General features: G+C 39.2%; 1 protein-coding gene across 4 annotated transcripts in view; it reads right to left on the reverse strand.

Annotated features, from left to right (window-relative positions):
• STXBP5 (syntaxin binding protein 5) overlaps nucleotides 1–18968 on the reverse strand; it is a 168395-nt gene that overhangs the window by 22074 nt on the left and 127353 nt on the right. For 2 of the 4 annotated variants that reach the window (XM_077350439.1, XM_077350464.1), the window contains 3 exons: nucleotides 13594–13659; nucleotides 5995–6054; nucleotides 5852–5899 (listed from right to left, as the gene is read on the reverse strand). In XM_077350439.1, coding sequence (XP_077206554.1) covers nucleotides 5852–5899; nucleotides 5995–6054; nucleotides 13594–13659 — 174 coding nt within the window. The remainder of the gene's footprint in view (nucleotides 1–5851; nucleotides 5900–5994; nucleotides 6055–13593; nucleotides 13660–18968) is intronic. The other 2 variants (XM_077350448.1, XM_077350455.1) reach the window with 2 other exon arrangements.

The following is an 18968-nucleotide window of genomic DNA, read 5'->3' on the forward strand; positions in this document are numbered from 1 at the left end:
CATTATAGACAATCTAAACATATACCATTTGGTATCACTACCCTATATAGATCATAAAACAGGAGTAATTTAAACAGCAATCCCACTAACAACTCTTATCTGTGAGCAGGCAGTCTAAGCATGTGCATCAAAACCACTGGATTATATTATGTTAGTAAGTATTATTATGGACTTGCATTATTATTCAACACATATCATCATTTATAAAGAAAATGAAAAGAAAGTAATGTCTTAGTGTATTAGAATCTGAATATATCAGTAAACATACAAAGAAACCAAACCAAGTGGACACAGCATATGGGAAATTCAAAGACAGTACCATATATATATCCTACATATAACAAAGTAAACCTTGACTCACAAAAGCTTATATTTTGGAAAATTTCTGTTGATCTTTAAGGTGCTACTTGGACTCAAATTTTATTCTATCGTATCCATGACACTCCCCCTTTCCTCCTAAGCATGGCCTGCATTGTTTTCACTCAAGTTAAACATGGCCTGTCTAGGATTTGTAAATATAATGTGTGTGTGTGAAAGAGAGAGAGAGAGAGAGAGAGAGAGAGAGAGAGAGAGAGTGTTCATAGAGGCTGAGTTCAGCTTTGTGAGTTACAAGTTATCCAGGCTCTGATCAATAATGTCAATTATCCTATCTTATTCTTTGCAGCTTTGCCTGTACTGCAGCAAACAATATTGCACTATGGAGGCAACAAGGCTCTCTATCTTCCATTTTAAATCCAAAGGCAGAACAAATGTACTATATATGACTTTTCAGAATACTATCTTCTTAACAGAAAGTACTATTAAAATTAGACATAAAATTCTAGTATAACAATCTAAACATTCTAGACTAGGAATGGGGATGGCCTGACCTGGATAGCCCAAACTGATATTGTTATATCTCAGAAGCTAGGCAAGGTCAATCCCGGTTAGTATTTGGAGTGGAAAGCACCCAAAGTCCAGGGTTGTGACACAGAGGCCAGCAATGTCAAACCACCTCTGAATAGTCCTTGCCTTGAAAACCTGATGGGGTTGCCATAAGTCACCTGTGACTTGAGAGCTAAAAGGGGAGAGAGAATCACAAGTTTCCATAGAGTAGACTAAGTATGCAAGAAAAAGATGCAACTAGTTTCCACAATTTAGTATAGAGGAGCTTTAACATGGGTTTAGTATAACCAACCCTCATTCAGCAGCCTACAAACACACAGTATCCAGCTACTCTTCTAATGTTGTAGAAAGTTACATGAGACATTAGAGATCAACGAAGATCCTCCATGGGCTCCCTTACCTTTAGGCTTTCTATCTCCTGCTTTTTGCAGGTGTTGATTGGCTCTACTCTCATCTCTCTTGGGAGAAGCTTGAATTCAAGTCCTTGAGATTGCTTTCTTGTATTTTCTAAACATCAGTTATTAATAATTTGTTTATATACACAAACTCTGTATATCTGTTTAGTGCTAAAATCTAAATTGAGGAATATCCCCCAGTTATCTTGGTACCCATTTCTCATTTGCACAAGCCTAGCAAAAATCAGCTGTCACAATGCTGAATAAAATATCATTTAAAATATCAAATAAGTGGAGTGGTTCTTTCACAGCAGAATTGTCACTTTGACCCAGTCAATGGTGCTTGGTTAGCTGGATGGGCAAATATAAACAAAGCGTTCATCAGTTACATCAACAACAATAGTATGGCACACTTAGCTACTTTAATTCCTTCCAAAATAGCCTATAGATAAACCAAAAAATTTGTCTTGAACCTAGAGCTTGCCATACAATTTTGTAATAATTGACAAGTTTTCCAGAAGAGAAATGATAATTTGTATTTCATACACTTTCCTATTTGCATCATCTACCTGTGAAAAAATATAAGTACTTTTAAGTTATCGTCTCTGATACAGACTGTACACTGCACAAAAGTGGAGTTGGTACTAATAGTTATTAGACAAAAATAATCCTAAACAATTCTTTTCCACACATGCCCTTTTCAGCACAAAAGAGAACTGCTGAGACATCAGGATTGTTGAGATATCATAAAAGACTGTTAGAATGCAAATAACAACAAGTGTGCTAAATATAATTGGAGAATGGCATACAGACCACTTTAGCAACTATACAGTAGTCTGTAGTGGTAAAGATGGAAAAGGAGATATTTCTCCTCTGTCAAATTGCATCACATGTAGAAAGCCATCTGACCTCTTACAGGTGTCTGATGTTTTCTCTCACTGTTGTACAGGAGGTGCAGTCATTTGTATCCCATTGTGATATTTTTGTTTTGCATTTAGTCCAACTCTTACTCTGCAGTTAGGGAAACTGGTTTTGCTTGGAGCTAGTGCATGCTGAGAAGACTACAGAATTCATATCTTCCTTGTTGTTGGTGAGGATTAACAATGACAAGATTTCATCTTTGAGTGGAGAGTACGATAGAAATAATACTTCACTAAACCTTGTGGTGGCATTTCATGCAGAAGACTACAAAATATTGCTCAGTTGTTCTGGAAGTCATACAACGTTTGTAGTAAACTACTAGCTTTCTCTCTGTGTGTAAAGGTGCCATCAAGACACAGCCAAGTTATGACAACCTCATAGGGTTTTTAAGTCAAGTGATTAAACAGAAATGGTTTGCCATTGTCTTCCTCGGCAAAATCTTCCTCGGTGTTCTTATCTCTCAATCATTCTTAACTTCTAAGTGCCAACAAGATCAGGCTATACTATACCATTCCACTTCTTTTTAGCTTTTTAGTGTCATTTAATCTACTCTTGGAAACATTTGATGGCTCATGTAGATCTAGGGTTGCCAGATCCCTCCTGGCAGCTGGTAGATAATGTGATGGAACAGCAGAGAGGCCCATTCAACTATGTGTCTGTTACTGCTCATGTGGCCCAGAAGTGATGCTACCACTCCTGGGATGCCGGGACAATCTTCTGGGCAAAAAGCTCTGTGGTAAATTTGGCTTCTACCATCGGTTTTGCCCAAATACCAGTATATCACCCCAAGATCCTAGAAAGGATAGTGTCACTTCTGGATCACATGGGCACATCAGGCACATCATTGTAGGTAGGAAAAATGTCCCTATTTTTCAAGATAGGTCCCTCCCTGCCAGCCAGCTGATTGCTGGGGGGGGGCTAGCTCTGGAGGACTCCCACTTGGACCAAGGGGTCTGGCAACCCTATGTGAATCTATTATCAGTTATAATTCCCAAACTACAGAGCTAAAGCAGTAAGTAGCTTTAACTTAACAGTACATGCCCCAATTCCCTTTTATCAGAATGTATCACGCTGGAAACATGAGCAGTACATATTACTCAAATGTTATCCGTGCATGATTTGAAATCAAGAAGATTGAACATTGGACTTACTACACATGACTTATCCCACTGGATCTGGAAGAGGGGCTTATCTCAAACTACCTGCCTCCCAAAATAGAGAGAATCCCTTCAGTAAGGTCAAGACATTTGAAACTGTAGAAAACTTGAAAGACGCAAAGGCTTAAGCAGCTTCCAGCCCCTAATACCAGTGAGCTGTTTCAATGGAGAGGTGACATAGAAGTGTTCTAATAAATGATACATTATGTTTCTTGGGTGCTTAATAATGTCCAGGGCTGATTGGTGTTGTTTTAGTTAGCTTGACTTTGGAAATGGAATATGCCTCCTTGAAGAAATACTTGTAAATTCTCTGGAATAATCTCTTTGGATGTGGTCTCTGATCTAGTGCTGCTCGGAGGACAGGATACATGTAACCTAGAAAAGATGAAACTGGCCCACATGGAGTTGCTTGGCATCAACTGCTGTGTTGATAACTTCAGATGAAGTGAGATTAATTAGGATGCTGTGAAATAGTCCTATTAAAGACTCTGTTTTGTTTGCAATCCAAAGAGACCTCTGCAGTAATTAAAGGGGTGAAACTTGTTTTATGACTTGTGGTTGTTGTGCTGATTGCTGCATGGCATTTCTTGACAAGCCCTGACATGGATTTTTTTCACCAGTAGAGTACCCACTCTCTTTTCATTTCAGAATCAAAAACTAATGGGAGTAAGGAGAGTAAAACTTATTTATCTGGCCTTTCCCTAAAAAGTCACTAATTTCCAATAGTCTTTAAATGGAAAGAGGAAGTGGAAAATAAGGTTGATGCTAGATATAGGTTCTTTTATTCTCTTAACATTGGATTTGGTGAGTTCTAGGATGTTTGTGTCAAGAAATAAGAGGATAAAATGGTAAATTACTATCAGAACTTCCGTAACACACTGATTTTCATGGTGAGGCGGAAAGTGAACTGAGTGGGATTCCCTCTCACCACAGGAGAAAGAACATTGGTGCTAAACCCTGACTTCAGGTCCTATTGGAGTAATTATCCTCCTCCACAGTAGAAGACTATACTTACTACATGGCAAGTTTTCAGTTTGATTATCTTTTACTTTCTTAATGTCTTCAGTCCCACATCATAACAAAACAGCATGAATGCTAGTCCTTTGCATCTGAATCCTTCACTGTTCTGTTAACAGTGGAATTACTAAACCATATGGAACAGACTTCACTGGAGAAGTATTCATGTTAGTTCCTAGTCTCCCTGTGAGCTAGTGATCCTGGTAGTGGAAAATTTCCCATATCATTCTCCAGCCCATATGACTGTATCCAAAGTTACCAGAGTACAATGGGATCCCATCAGAAAGAAATGGGAATCACAACAGACTGATAATATGAATTGGTCTTAATGATCTAAGATAATGTATTTATGTGTGGTATAACATTAATTAGTCTAATTGCTTTGGGTACTGAAGCATGTTTTTATTCATTACAGATTTATATGAAGTACAATTCTAGGAGGTTAATGATCTACATGGCCTAATTTAAATTTAAAGGTAAGGTCCTTGAAATGCCTGTTGTAATACGAATTATTATAGATACTCTGCTTAGCTCTAGGCTCATAAAAATCAATAGTGCACAAACACAACATTTTCCTGTAAGTCCTTTACTATAGCTTTAAATTACCAAGCCTGTTGATAAATTTTATATTTACAACTAAATGTACAAAATGTCTTTTGACACTTACAATATGGTGGCAAATTAAATGAGGATTATTAAAGCAGAAATGTGATCAAGAAAATATTGCTTTATTACATAACATGCTGTAAATAAGCCAAGCCAATAGGGAAACAGGCCACCATTATTTTGTAAATATATATTTTTACATCTATAGGAAATGTTAACGTGTATTCCTAACAGTAGCGGTAAACAGAAAAACATCAACAAAATCTAATTTCTACAACAAATATTATATTCTAACAGATTAACGATAACCAAGCAAGAAATTCCTTAGTGTTCTATGTATTAATTCATCATCCACCAAATTTATGTTCTTGCCATAGAAGGATTCAATCCACTTTGTGCATACACTGCAAATTTGCATATGTTCAACAAATCATTTTGAACTTTTCAAGCACCATAGGTTAGTTAGGAACACTACTAATACAGATATATTATGAATAAATGTTTTTTGTGAATGTTTTTTCCTAGTAAGTAAAAATCTCTCATAATTCACTTTAGCAAAACAAGGTTCTTTAAGTGTTAAAATCTATTTGCATACAGGATTGAACCCTTTAAATGCCATAGAACTCAAACCCTTTATCGAGGGATACATATATACAATTAGAGAAAATTAAAACCCCAGTCTGCTTGAGCGTGTTAATCATTGAGTCTAGTATATTTGCAGAGAAGCAGCCCAAAGGATCACCACATTGGTTAGGAGAATGTTAATTTAACAAAGAATGCAATGCAGCTGGCCTTGTTTCACCGCTGGGTTAAGCACTGTGTACAGTAAGTTACTGGATAAGGAGGAAAGGATAATTTTCTAGTTCCTACCTATATCACTGGCTACCATCTTGGAAAACTTTCTGCTTTTGGTCTTCACTGCAAATAATATTTTGATACAAAATGTCAATCTATAGTATACTAAAAGATGAACTAATGAAAAGAATATTCTCTTAAAAATAAAAATACTGTACCCTTTTCTATAAAATTATTCATTTTTTGATCATCATCAGAATTGATGGGAGAACCAGAACCTACATGAGTGAAAACAAAAATGAAATAGACATAGAAAATGGATATTTACACAAAAGGAATGCATACAAAACATAAACATGAAGAATTATGATAGATCACTGCATTTAATAAGATGCTATGGATGTAACTGGTTTCTGAAGATAGGATGAAATCTAAATTCCAAAATAAAAAATATACCATGATAGCACCATCCTCAACTACAATCAACAAAAAACTTCAGATAGTAATCATAATTAATCAATTAAATCCTTTTTGTTAGTCAAAAAATAAAGAATTTCTGTCAGCAGAAATCCTTTCCTCTACTTTCCAATTTGACACCCTCAGAGTGTCATGGCCACATCTACCTGTACACAGATAGATATCTGACTCTTCCATATCTATGGGGCATCACCATAAACAGCAGTACATGGTTTGCTTTCACACTGTGAATCCTAATCTCACCATTTTCTAGTGAAGATAATGCAACCAGGAAGAAACGCCAGAGAATATTTACTTCTGACTTTTGGAAACATAATGTGTTGTGCTAAGAATGTACTTGTCCATTTAATTAAAAAGTTTAAGGCAGTGGTCCCCAACCTGCAGGCCGCGGTCCGGTGCCGGGCCGTGAAGGCCATGGCGCCGGGCCACGGCTCCCTCTCCCCGCCCCCCCCGCAGTAAAAAACTTCCCAGGCCGCAAGCTTGCGGCCCGGGAAGCTTCTTACTGCGGGAGAGTGGGGAGAGGGAATCAGGGCCGGGCCGCGCATAGCGCATGCGTGGCCCTGATGTGCAGGCGTGGCCCGCGCGGGCGCGGCCTGATGCCCTGCCAGTCCCCAGCCTCAGAAAGGTTGGGGACCACTGGTTTAAGGGACCAAATTAGCTTTAAGAGACTTAATGATAATTCAAATTTTGATAATTTTCATATGATTAATCTATTTCATAGGGAAAACACTAAATAAATGCGCTTTGTTTCACCTGTACAGTGTCACTTTTCCTCTAAAGAGATCCCTGCTTTGCTGTATTAACATTTCACCTGCTTTTGAAATATTCACAGGAAGGAGAATATGAAGGGGAAATGACTATTAGTCATTGCCTCATGTCTTCAACCTCACAAACCAGCTAAAAGCAAAATGGGACTACAAATGGGAGTAGATTACTATTAGAAATTATAGCTAGTAGAATTTTGTCCTTTACCATGCACAGAAACAGCATTCCTTTGCTTACCAGTTGTCATGGGCAAACAATTGGGCATGATTTTTCTTATCTTGTTTTGCTTAAGATTTATCAGGAAAACCTGATTGATCAGTTCAGGGGAAAATGTGCTGGACTGGATTACAACTTTGAATAGGGCAATTCTTATATTATTTTACAACTAATATGCAAATAATATGTATTATTTCTTTAACAGATTTTAAAGCTATCCAAATCAATCTCAGGTTTTCCAATATGCCAATTTATAGTCTCCCTTTGAAAATAAATAAAACAGCAGTATATCAAAGGGAAGGGACTCCTTCCTTTATAATTTTTTGCTTTCTCATCCTTTTCCAACCTAGGAGTCTCTCATACATATTGAAATCCATCTTCCAACCATCATCATGTGATCTAATTAGTCTGTAACACCTCCCTGTATCCATATTAAAAAGTTACAATCTGCAGAATTTGGACTCCTCCCACATGTATCCAAACAACTCCCTCTATTTTGTACTCAACTTCTGTATTCTGTATGCTGATGAAGTTTTGGATTCAAAAACTGTGCCTTATTTTTTTGTGATTGTTTGCTTTGTGTGAATTCAGTGGTATTGTATTAAATACAGTGTGAATACAGTGGTATTATCCTAGTATCTATAAAGGGCATTTTATTCTACTGAGCAAGAAGCTGGCTTCCAAATGCAATATATCCTGATAAAAACCAGATTGCACTTACCTGTAACTGATGTTCATCAAATAGTAGATTGTTCAGTCATACATGAGAACTGTCCGTGTGCATGCAGGCCAACCACAGAAATAAGGAACTAATTTTTCTTCTAGCACAAAGCACTCTCATGCCACCCCCAGGGTTTTTCTCAGCACTGGCAAGTGATAAAGTAGGCTGCTTGCACCCATCCTTCAATTTCTAGAGATACTGCCAAAGAATATATAACCATAGAAAAAGAGGAGCTCACTGCTGGAAGGGAGAGGTGTGTGACTACACAGCCCACCACCTGATGAACATCAATTATAGCTAAGCACAACTATGTTTTAATCTTTGTGGTGACTATGCAGTCCAACCACTTTTGTACATAGGTTCTATTTTCCCAACTATAGGAGTAACTGAAGCTAGATCAGCCCTGGGCTCTGGAATTACATTCATGTTGTATAAGAAATACTACCGGACACATTGGTTCTGGACATAAGGCCTTTAATATCAGATCCGATTTAGCCATGCAGAACATGTTCGGTGTTTGATCTCAGTTCAAAACTCAGAGAAGACTCCATCCCTGCACCATCTGGTAATAGCTCTGAGGAAGACCCTTTATGCACTGGAAGTTTCATGCCAGGCTGCAGGCTGGAGTTTTAGTTGTGGCAGGTTGGCCGACCTCTTCCTGCACCCACACAGGGGAGCATTTGGCCCGGTGCACCTCATCTGCCCCGGATTTGTGCTCCTGCATGGAAGATGGGGCAGTGAATTTCCCAGTGTATAAACGGTCGAAATCTCTCATTTTGAGACATTTCAAATTCTGAATCCAAGTCTCTGACCTCCTTAGAGTATAATAAAGTAGGTTTTGATGTCTTGCAGCCACACACCAAGCACTGGGCTGTTGATGTAGGACACTGGACCTGCGACACCAATTGGTTTGGAACCATGTAATTTTGCAAAGTGATGAGGCTTATGTCCAAAATACAGAATACCACAGTATTGATCATATTCTCCCTGTGATAGGGGTCATACCCCAGGGAATCATGGAAGCACAGCCTGGCATTTAACTGAGGCACCCACTCATCATAATAAGTGCAGCACTTTAGAGGGATCAGGCAAAGAATTCTTAGAGCAGCTGTAGAAATGTTCTCCAAGATCAGACTGTTGAGGAGGTTGTGTAAATAACAACGTTATTTTTTGGCTTTGGGTACATTGGATCTTCCTCTCCCAAAATATTAGTATTGGTATTCCCAAATACCAAACAGCTGTATGATATTAATTTTTTCCAGGTTTCTGAATTTCTCAGAACTGTTTTTCTGCTGCTGAAGCTAGCACACAGATGGATAACCAAGTGTTCCCTTTAGAGTCTACTAACACGTCCTCCTACAGGACCATCTTTAGGGTATTTTCACACACACCAAATAATGGATTTTAAAAGTGAGAAAATGCACAACAGCCTATTGTTCCTTGCCTTTGGAATAATTTACTTACAAGCTGGGCATCAAGTGGTATCATAGACATCATCATCATCCAAACATAAAAGACAAAGGGAATGATGATCAGCCTCAGCCATATTTCCTCACATTTCATGCACATAAAAAAATCTTTTTGTTCCTTGAGGCTGGCAGGAAAAGAAAAACACACAAATCATATGCAACAAGGAAAAGACCATGTGGGCAAAAAATGAGGTATTTTTTCCCCTTTTCTGTCTTATTTATTTCATTTAAAAATTGATTTCTAGACTGCCCCTTCCTGCAAGTGTGCTCAGGCCAGTTTACAATATCAATTTACATATTAAAACTATTTTGTGCTGGAAGGTAGGGGAAAAGTCTGGAAGAGAGAAGATAGCACCTTGCACTAGAAGAAAAATGAATTCCTTATCTCTGCTGCTGGCCTGCACACATACAGTTCCTGTGAGGGAACTGTACAAACCATCAGGAAGATAAACAAAAACTAGCATGTTCATTGATATGGTAAAAAGAGAAGGGTGGTCCATAATGGATAACTGGAGATATGAAGTCATGGAATAAAGGGAATAATGGAAAACATTTTCCATTCTCCCAAAAACAATGTTGAAAATAATTGCAGTGGAAAAACCTGACTCTTGGAAGAACCTGATAAAATCTGTTCAAAACAGTGATTAGAATTATTTATAAGCTATGGTTTTTAAATATAGCAATGACTGCCCTTTATTCCTAGCAACTATGTAAGACAATCTAGAGTTAAGCATGCATAACTCTTAAATCCTCTTATGTGCTTCAGATTTCTCGCTCTTCTACAGCATGTTTACAAATATACAAACTAAATAATAAAGAAGAATAACATGAAATACAAGAAAGCTTATTTTCAGTTGTGTAAAGGTTCACAGAAACTTGATTTATCAAGGAACTGATTCTGGTTCAAGAAATCCTTGAGCTATCAGTTTAGTAATATATTTTATTGTTTCAATGATACAAGGATCTAGTCTAGGGCAGTGGCTTACAAACCAGCTTGTAGCAGGTCTTCATTATGGTTAAACATGCGGCGATTGATGTGCTGTAAAGAGACTTTTTGTTGCTTGTCAATAACACAATGAATTGGCAGAGTGTTTCCTGGAGTGGGGCTATCCTGTTGAGATCAAATGGCAGTGTACTCCTAACTAGGGATGAGCATGAACCACGTTTTTGTAATTTGGTTTGTGGTTGAACTATGGTCAGTGGAGGCATTAGTATGAATGTACACTTGGATTGTAATGAGGCTATATTTAAAGCCTTGGGTTTTTAATTTTAATAAATATTAATATTCAGTTTTACATTACATTTTACAACATAGAGGCTTGAACACATTTTCCTTATTTTGACACTTTTTTTGGGGGGGGGTCTTGACTTGGGTCAGGATATTTTCTCCTTTTTGTTTTGACCTATGAATCAAACCATGAATTTATATAAATCAGAAGGCTAGTTCATGAACCAAATCTGAACTTTTGCTGACCACCTTGCTGATAAGTGGAAGATATAAAAAAGCTGTATCATTCAATTGACTGGAAAGTCATCAACTATGGAGTGAATTGCTGTTCCTATGCTGCTGCATGCCCATCTATTGAATAGTGGAGATAAGAGACCTGCAGAAAGGCATGAGTCCTTATCCTTTGGTGATTGGAGTCTGCAACAGTATTGTCTTAATTAGCAAAATGTAATATTGCATGCAAGGTAACAGATGCATCTCAGAAGGTGCAGGTGAGACAAAACAGAATTACTGATGCTGTGTCATTTTGCTTGCTGACAGATTACTTGGCTGCCACTTTGTCCTGCAGCTTTAGGAGAAAAGCACAGAGTGATATGTGAACTACCAGAAGCATTTTTCTTTTGCAGCCATAGACAATGTAGTAGTTGTAGCCTGCACCTCATCTCTACCTAGAGGCATTTTTTGTTACGGACACCCAGTGGTGGTGGTCGTAAAGGGCTCTGTTGAAGACAACATTTTTCCACCTGCACCAAGCACAGTTACTAGCGTCCTACCTGTCCTTAGAACACTTGGTCACAGTGATCCATGCAACTGTCACTTCCAGGCTAGACTTCTGTAACTCGCTCTATGCAGGCCTACTCTTAGCTTTGATATTACAAAATGCAGCTGCAAGGGTCCTCACTAGGACATCTTGGAGGACCCACATCCAGCCAGTGCTGCAGCAGCTCCATTGGTTACCGGTTTACTTCCAGATCAAGTTCAAGGTTTTGGTTTTAACATTTAAGGCTATACGCGGCCTGTGTCCTACCTATCTGAGGGACTGCTTATCTACCTATGCCCCCTGCAGGGCTCTTCACTCTGCAGGTATGAATTTGCTGGTTGTCCCGGGACCCCAGGACATCTGCCTGGCCTCGTCCAGGGCCAGAAGTTTTTGGGCTTTGGCCCCAACCTGGTGGAATTAGCTCCTGGAAGAGCTGAGAGCCCTGATGGAGCTATCCAGTTTCTGCAGGGCCTGCAAGACGGAGCTCTTCCGCCAGGCATTTGGTTGAGGCTGGGGGGGGGGGGTGACCAAAGTTTGATCAGTGGGTACCGCCCTACTTTGAAGCTGCTGGTTGGCATTGATGATAGAACCCTCACATTCCATCATTTTGGAGCCATGTCATCAGCTTGGCTGGGACAGTGGAGTTTGGTCTCTGGGCCTGTTAGAGTTATACCGTCATCTTGAGATTATTGATATTTGGTATTTTACTGTTAGTTTTAATGTTTTAAGGGGAGTTCTGTGGGCATTTTGTATTGTGATTTTATATTGTGAGCCACCACGAGATGACATTGTTAAGAGTGGCAGGTTATAAATCAAAGCATGCATAAATAAATAAATTATATCTGCTATATTAGACTTCTGCAAACAGTGTTGAAAGGAGTTTTGCAGTGGGCTCAGGATGCAGTTCTACCAAGCCTGAAGAGATCTCATGTGATGTTTGGCATGTACAACCACTATGGATGCAGCCAGAAGCCTAGAAGTCTCTAGGCACAAAAAGGTCACTTGAAAGAACACTGCATATATATAGTTGCAAGCCAGACCATTGTATGAGCTCTGTCCAGTCACAGAAATATCAGCCAGGCACTATCCAGGTGAATAATCGAGTCCTGATATATGGGTGAGCCTTCTTCCATGAATACACAGACTCAAGGTAGTTAGCAGCTATAGAGATTACCAGCAATAGTAAGACCTAGACAGTTCTCTAATCAAGAACATTAAATTGACATCAATTTGCCAAAACATATTCCATATTCCTTTAATTTTATTAAACTTTCAGGTCACTTAGTCAGTGTTATTTTATTAGTCAGTGTTATTTTTTAGAAATTTATGTAATGTAACATTTTACTATAAAAATTAATTAATACATGAAAAACAGCCCTTTCTACAAAATCTCCCATTAAATAAAATGCCCCAAGCATTAAAAGAAGTATCAGAGGGAAAAATGACTTTATAAATTTATATTTGCAATTAAAACTAACAAAAATATGATCTATGTTTTTACAGTAAATAATATCTTCCCTTAATCTGGGAATTTAAAGAAATAAGAATATTATTTTCTTAAATATAATGCTTTGCACTAAAATGTCTATTGGAAAGGCAGTTTATAAACACAATGAACAATAAATCTGCAAGAATGGATGGATGGACTTTATACTCCAGATGAAATTTGTAACAAATAATCAAGATATTCCCTACTACATACAAAGTAATTTCATTATAGAACTCTTCATGCTTGGTGATCAGCAACCCTGGACATTAATATGAATAGGACAAAAAAGACAGAATATTGCAGGACGCCATCTGCAAGATCAGCTGAGGAACGGGGTCCCTGGAAGAACCACAGTGTTGATGGAAAAGGCAGCCACAGGCCTCACAATTTAAGAAATTGTGATATTTTAAACACATCCACATTAGATCCAGTGTCATCACTACCTATTGTGAAAGAGCTACAATTAGCTCTGTTTTCAGGAGTATAACCACGTTAAAACTGCGCATTCAGAAATCCATTGTAACCTTTAGTAGCATTATAAACAGTAAGAACAAGATGGTCTTGTTTTTATTTTTAAGCCAGCTCAAGCAGGACTATAAATAAATCACAGTGAAAACACAGAAGAAGACCCTGTGTCAAAATGTTTCAAAGCACAATCTAGTTTTAAAATGTTTATGCAAACAGTTAATTACCTGAGGTGGGCGACTTGCAACGATCTTCTTGTACTGTAGTGCCTTCATTAATGTCGCAAAGACCAGCTGTAAAATATGGAATTATTTTAGTGGTTTTTTAAAAAAGATGGCTGTTAAGAATTTGTATCACTAAACGCTAAGTATACCTTCCACTGGGCTTTTTGGGAGGAGAGAACAGATTTGATAAACAGTGAAATTTTTGCTGTAATATTAAACATAGTAGGATGATTAAAATTCCAAAATTAGGAAAATGCAGGGATTGTAAATGTTATGTGTGATAGTAAATTTCCACTATAGGTTTTGGAGTGATAGTAAATTTATACATGTGATTTTTAAAATTGTACTTCAGAGATTCAGAAGAAAAATGATGCATGTTACAAAGGTAGTAACGAGTATCAGTATATATGAGATAACTAAATATTATAATTTAAAGAATGACCTATTACAAAAATGATTAGACTACAAAGTGCAAACCCCATTCCCAACATTTAAAAAACAAGCCAAAACTATAGGGTTAATCTATGGTCATTTTCCAACAACAGATGAAGCAGCGGGTTTTGTTGACTCCTCCCTCCCACTGTACACCCAGATTTTCCCTTCATGCTGTCTTTGAGCGTCTTGTCCTCCAGGAAGTTTAGTGGCTGCAATCAAAGGAATGGAGGCAGGAAGGTTCAGACATACCATCTGTTTGCTGAATATGATATCCAAATTTAACTTGTAAAATTAAGCACAAAATATTTCATTATTGCTGAAGCCTACATTTGTGCCCCCAGGGAACTTATGATGTAAACATTTATCTTTAAAGAAACAGACCACCCATATAATCTACTTGCCAGCTACTACCATCAATATAAAATACAAATCAGCTGAATTAACTCTGGTGATCAATAGGGTTACAGATGTTGCAGCCAGATCCCCCTCAAAAAATACAAATCATTAGTACTGTAATGGACCCCTACACTAAGGTGATCAGATTGTCCCACTTTTGGACAGACATCTGGGGATACCTGGCAAATTGTACTTATGTTGAAATTAAATAAATAAATATATATATATATATATATATATATATATATATATATATATATATATATATATATATATATATATATATATATATATATATATATATATATATATATATATATATATATATATATATATAGTTTCAACATAAGTACAATTTGTATATATATTACAATACTATTTTTTGCGTTCTATGCGTTCAATGAAACTTTTTGTTGCTCCATACAGACCAAATTTTTTATCAAGACCCCCCCAGTCAATGGTGTCCCGCTTTACCAATGTTAAAATCTGGTCACCTTACCCTACGCTGAACTGTATTGGATATCAGAGGTTATAAATCTTAAATGAAATACAGTTTTTGGCTTAAGGGCAAAACCCAAATTAAAAAGTGATACAAAGTATAGGTGGTAGATGAGGTGAATGAGGTGGGGACCCTAGGGGGAAGTGACCATGTCCTCAGAGAATTCCTTTTGAGATGGGGAGCCAAGGAAGCTTGTAGCCAGACGCGGATGTTGGATTTTCATAGGGCAAACTTTAATAAACTCAGAGACATGATGAATATCATACCATGGACGAGAATGCTGGAAGGGAAGGGAGCATGTGAAGGGTGGGCGGTACTCAAACAAGAGCTATTGCATGCTCAATCCATGACTATCCCAGAAAGATGAAAACACTGCAGGAGCTCTAAGAAGCCTATTTGGATGAACAGAGAACTTCAAGAGGAACTAAGAAAGAAAAGGGAGATGTTCAGGAAATGGAGGGAAGGACAGAGCTCTAAAGAAGAGTATCTGAACACAATGGAAAAATGGGCAAATGAAAACAAGATGCAATTTAATAAAGATAAGTGTAAAGTTCTGCATCTGGGTCAGAAAAATGAAAAGCATGCCTACTGGATGGGGGATATGCTTCTAGCTAACACTGTGTGTGAACGAGACCTTGGGGTACTTGTGGATTGTAAACTAAACATGAGCAGGCAGTGTGATGCAGTAGTAAAAAAGGCGAATGCCATTTTGGGCTGTATCAACAGGGGCATCACATCAAAATCACAAGATGTCATAGTCCCATTGTATACGGCACTGGTCAGACCACACTTGGAGTACTGTGTGCAGTTCTGGAGGCCTCACTTCAAGAAGGACGTAGATAAAATTGAAAGGGTACAGAGGAGAGCGACAAAGATGATCTGGGGCCAAGACACCAAGCCCTATGAAGATAGGTTGAGGGACTTGGGAATGTTCAGCTGGAGAAAAGGATGTTGAGAGGGGACATGATAGCCGTCTTTAAGTATTTGAAAGGTTGTCACTTGGAGGAGGGCAGGATGCTGTTTCTGTTGGCTGCAGAGGAGAGGACATGCAGTAATGGGTTTAAACTACAAGTACAATGATATAAGCTAGATATCAGGAAAAAATATTCAGTCAGAGTAGTTCAGCAGTGGAATAAGCTGCCTAAGGAGGTGGTGAGCTCCCCCTCACTGGCAGTCTTCAAGCAAAGGTTGGATGCACACTTTTCTTGGATGCTTTAGGATGCTTTGGGATGATCCTGCGTTGAGCAGGGGGTTGGACTAGATGGCCTGTATGGCCCCTTCCAACTCTATGATTCTATATGATTCTATGATTCTATCTTGAGCACTATCATGACTGCTCCAATCTGATCCTCTTTCTTTCTATTGCTACTATGGCCCATCTAAGAGCACAAAATGGTATACCTGAGAAAAGAAGACATAAACTGCTAGTTATAGTTCGGTTTGTTTTTCCTTTGAGAGCTGAAGTTGGCATGCCTTAGGCAGTGACCCAATGATTTATGCTAGGGGTGTGAACTGGCAAAATATTTATTATGACTTCAGATCCAGGCTTTGGAGTGTGTGGGTTTTTTTTTTTTTTACCATGACTGCTCGTTTCTGGATAGGACACTATTGATTCATGATTCAAATGTGTGTGGTTCCAGAGTTTATGACCATTGTTTTCAATGGGAAATATATATGAGAGTCTGGGCAGCTGTTTATAAAGATAATGGCATCAAATTTCCACATAACACATTCCTCCCTTTAATCTGAAGAACTTCTGCCCATTTTATAGTGAACAGACCCCCAAAGTAGATACTTCTCAATACTGAGTTCTCTTAAATGATTCCTACCAACAGCAGTCAATCAGCAGTGGAAGAGATCCAGCCATCCATGGCATTAACCCCCCACCCCACACACACACAAAAATGTTGTCTATATTTCCCTACTCTTATAGCTCATAATTATGCCCCATGAGTGTCTGTTCAGAGGCAGGTTTTCAATGAAATGAAAGCCAAAATTGCAGAGGAATGCCACCTGTCTGAGTTTCAAGCAAATTGGACAACAGGGGCAAATTCCATATGCCCCTGAACAAGCTGCCCCGACTCTCTATCCAAAGAACAAAAAGGTTCTTGTTGAACCTGTGAGTTCAGAAACATACAGACACTGGAATCGTTGCAGCTCTTGATTGGTGCCAGAACATGATACAAATAGTACCACGACTGCACTGAAATACCCCACAACAACCCGCCTCCCAATATCTACATAAAAGTATATCACCCACAGCTGCAGGTGATTGGTTACAGTTACATGAATGTTTAAACTGATTGAATCCCTGGAGGATCCTACTGCTAGCTGGCCAATTGGGCTGTGGCTAGGCTGTTTGAATCCACTGGCCCCCACAGAGAAGCAATCAGAGGCTGTGGGTCTCACTCCTGACTCCGACATCAAACTCAGTCCTTGGCAGGGCTGCATCCCACAAATGAAAGGCGGGGGGGAGAAGTGCAGCTCTCTACAAGTGCAGCTTGTTGCCAAAAGTTATTGGTTGGAAGTGCTTTGTGCTCCTCTATTGCAAGGATCCAGGTGATAGAAATAAATGTCATTGCTAACACAAGCACATTCTGTAGCTACCTAACAGCACCTGAAAGCAACCTGGATTTCTTTGGAAAGGGTACTTTTGTTTCACTAACAATCCCAGATGCTTAATACTATTCCAGGAAATCATAGTAATCACCTGAAACAGCAATTTCTGTGTATATCTTCTCCATCCTCTATGTGACAGCCCTTCAAGTATTTGACGATGGCTATCAAATCACCTCTTTGTCATCTTAAGAGCTACTTAGTCATCTTAAGAGCTACTTAATTTTTTGGAAGGTTTCTGAGGAAGTCTTCAGGTTTTATTGAGTAGATTCGTAGGATCCAGGCCATAAAGTTTGTCCTACATTATGGTACAGTCCAGAGTTTTTTCTGCCTTTTACTGTGGAGGACCCCCTGAAATATTCTTCAGGCTTCAAGGACCACAGGTGGCCACATCCTCAGAAGTCATGTCACCAGAAGTGACATCACCCAGACACTCCTACCAGATGTGACATCCCCAGACCACTCCCACATCACAGGAAGCAGGGTTGCCAAGCCTCTTCCTCTCTTCCTGTGTCACCAGAACTGACATGTCCATTAGACCCACTCCACCCCCACCTATATTTGTCTTATTGACATTGCTAGAGATGCCAGTCTCCAAGGAGCCTGAAGATCTCAAAGAAGTACAAACTTGGCTCCAAGAACAGAACAATAACTGCACTCTGGGCTGGCTGACTGTTAGCTCTTCTTCAGGGAAAAGGTGCCTGAGGTTGATGTGAGAGGCTGTGGGTGAAGCCTGAGTGAGGGAGTTGGAACTCTCTGAGGTAGAATAAGGCATCCTCCTTCTGCCAGAAGCCTAAAGCCTGGCCACAGCTTCTTCTTCCTTGTCTCCCTGCAGCATAGCCTTGCAGAAGCCAGCCCTGTTCCTGAATGGTAATATTCACCAGATGGTCAGCTAGCCATAAGCACATGAGAGAGGCCATGTTGCATCAGTCACAGAGTCACCAAATCCCAGGGATCATCAAGAGGTTCATCAGCAGGGCCAGAATTCCATAAGCCCACACTATGTTGTCCCCAAGAATAAGAGCATCACTGCCCTAGTCATGAGAACAAAAAAGATGCCATGTTGGTCCAGGCCAGTGACCCATCCAATCTGCCACTCTGTGTCACACAGAAGTCAAATCTCAAAGGCCCGTTTGCTGCACAGGGAAGGCACCATGAACTGCAAGTCCCCAGAGGCTATGTGCTGGAAACGGATCAATGGGGTCTGGAGTTCTAGCCCTACTGGGGAACCTACTGATGACTTCTGGGATTTGGGCATTGTGTGACACAAAGTGTTGGACTGAGTGGGCCACTGGCCTGACACAATATGTCTTCTCTTATGGTCTGATGTTTGGGGCAGTGATACTCTGTATACCTGCTGCTTGGGGGGCCACAGTGGAAGGGCTACTACAGTTCCTGCCCTGCTGGTAGACCTTATTGTACCTGGATTTTG

The sequence above is a fragment of the Paroedura picta genome, chromosome 1, assembly GCF_049243985.1.
Source record: "Paroedura picta isolate Pp20150507F chromosome 1, Ppicta_v3.0, whole genome shotgun sequence".
Taxonomy (NCBI): Eukaryota; Metazoa; Chordata; class Lepidosauria; order Squamata; family Gekkonidae; genus Paroedura; species Paroedura picta.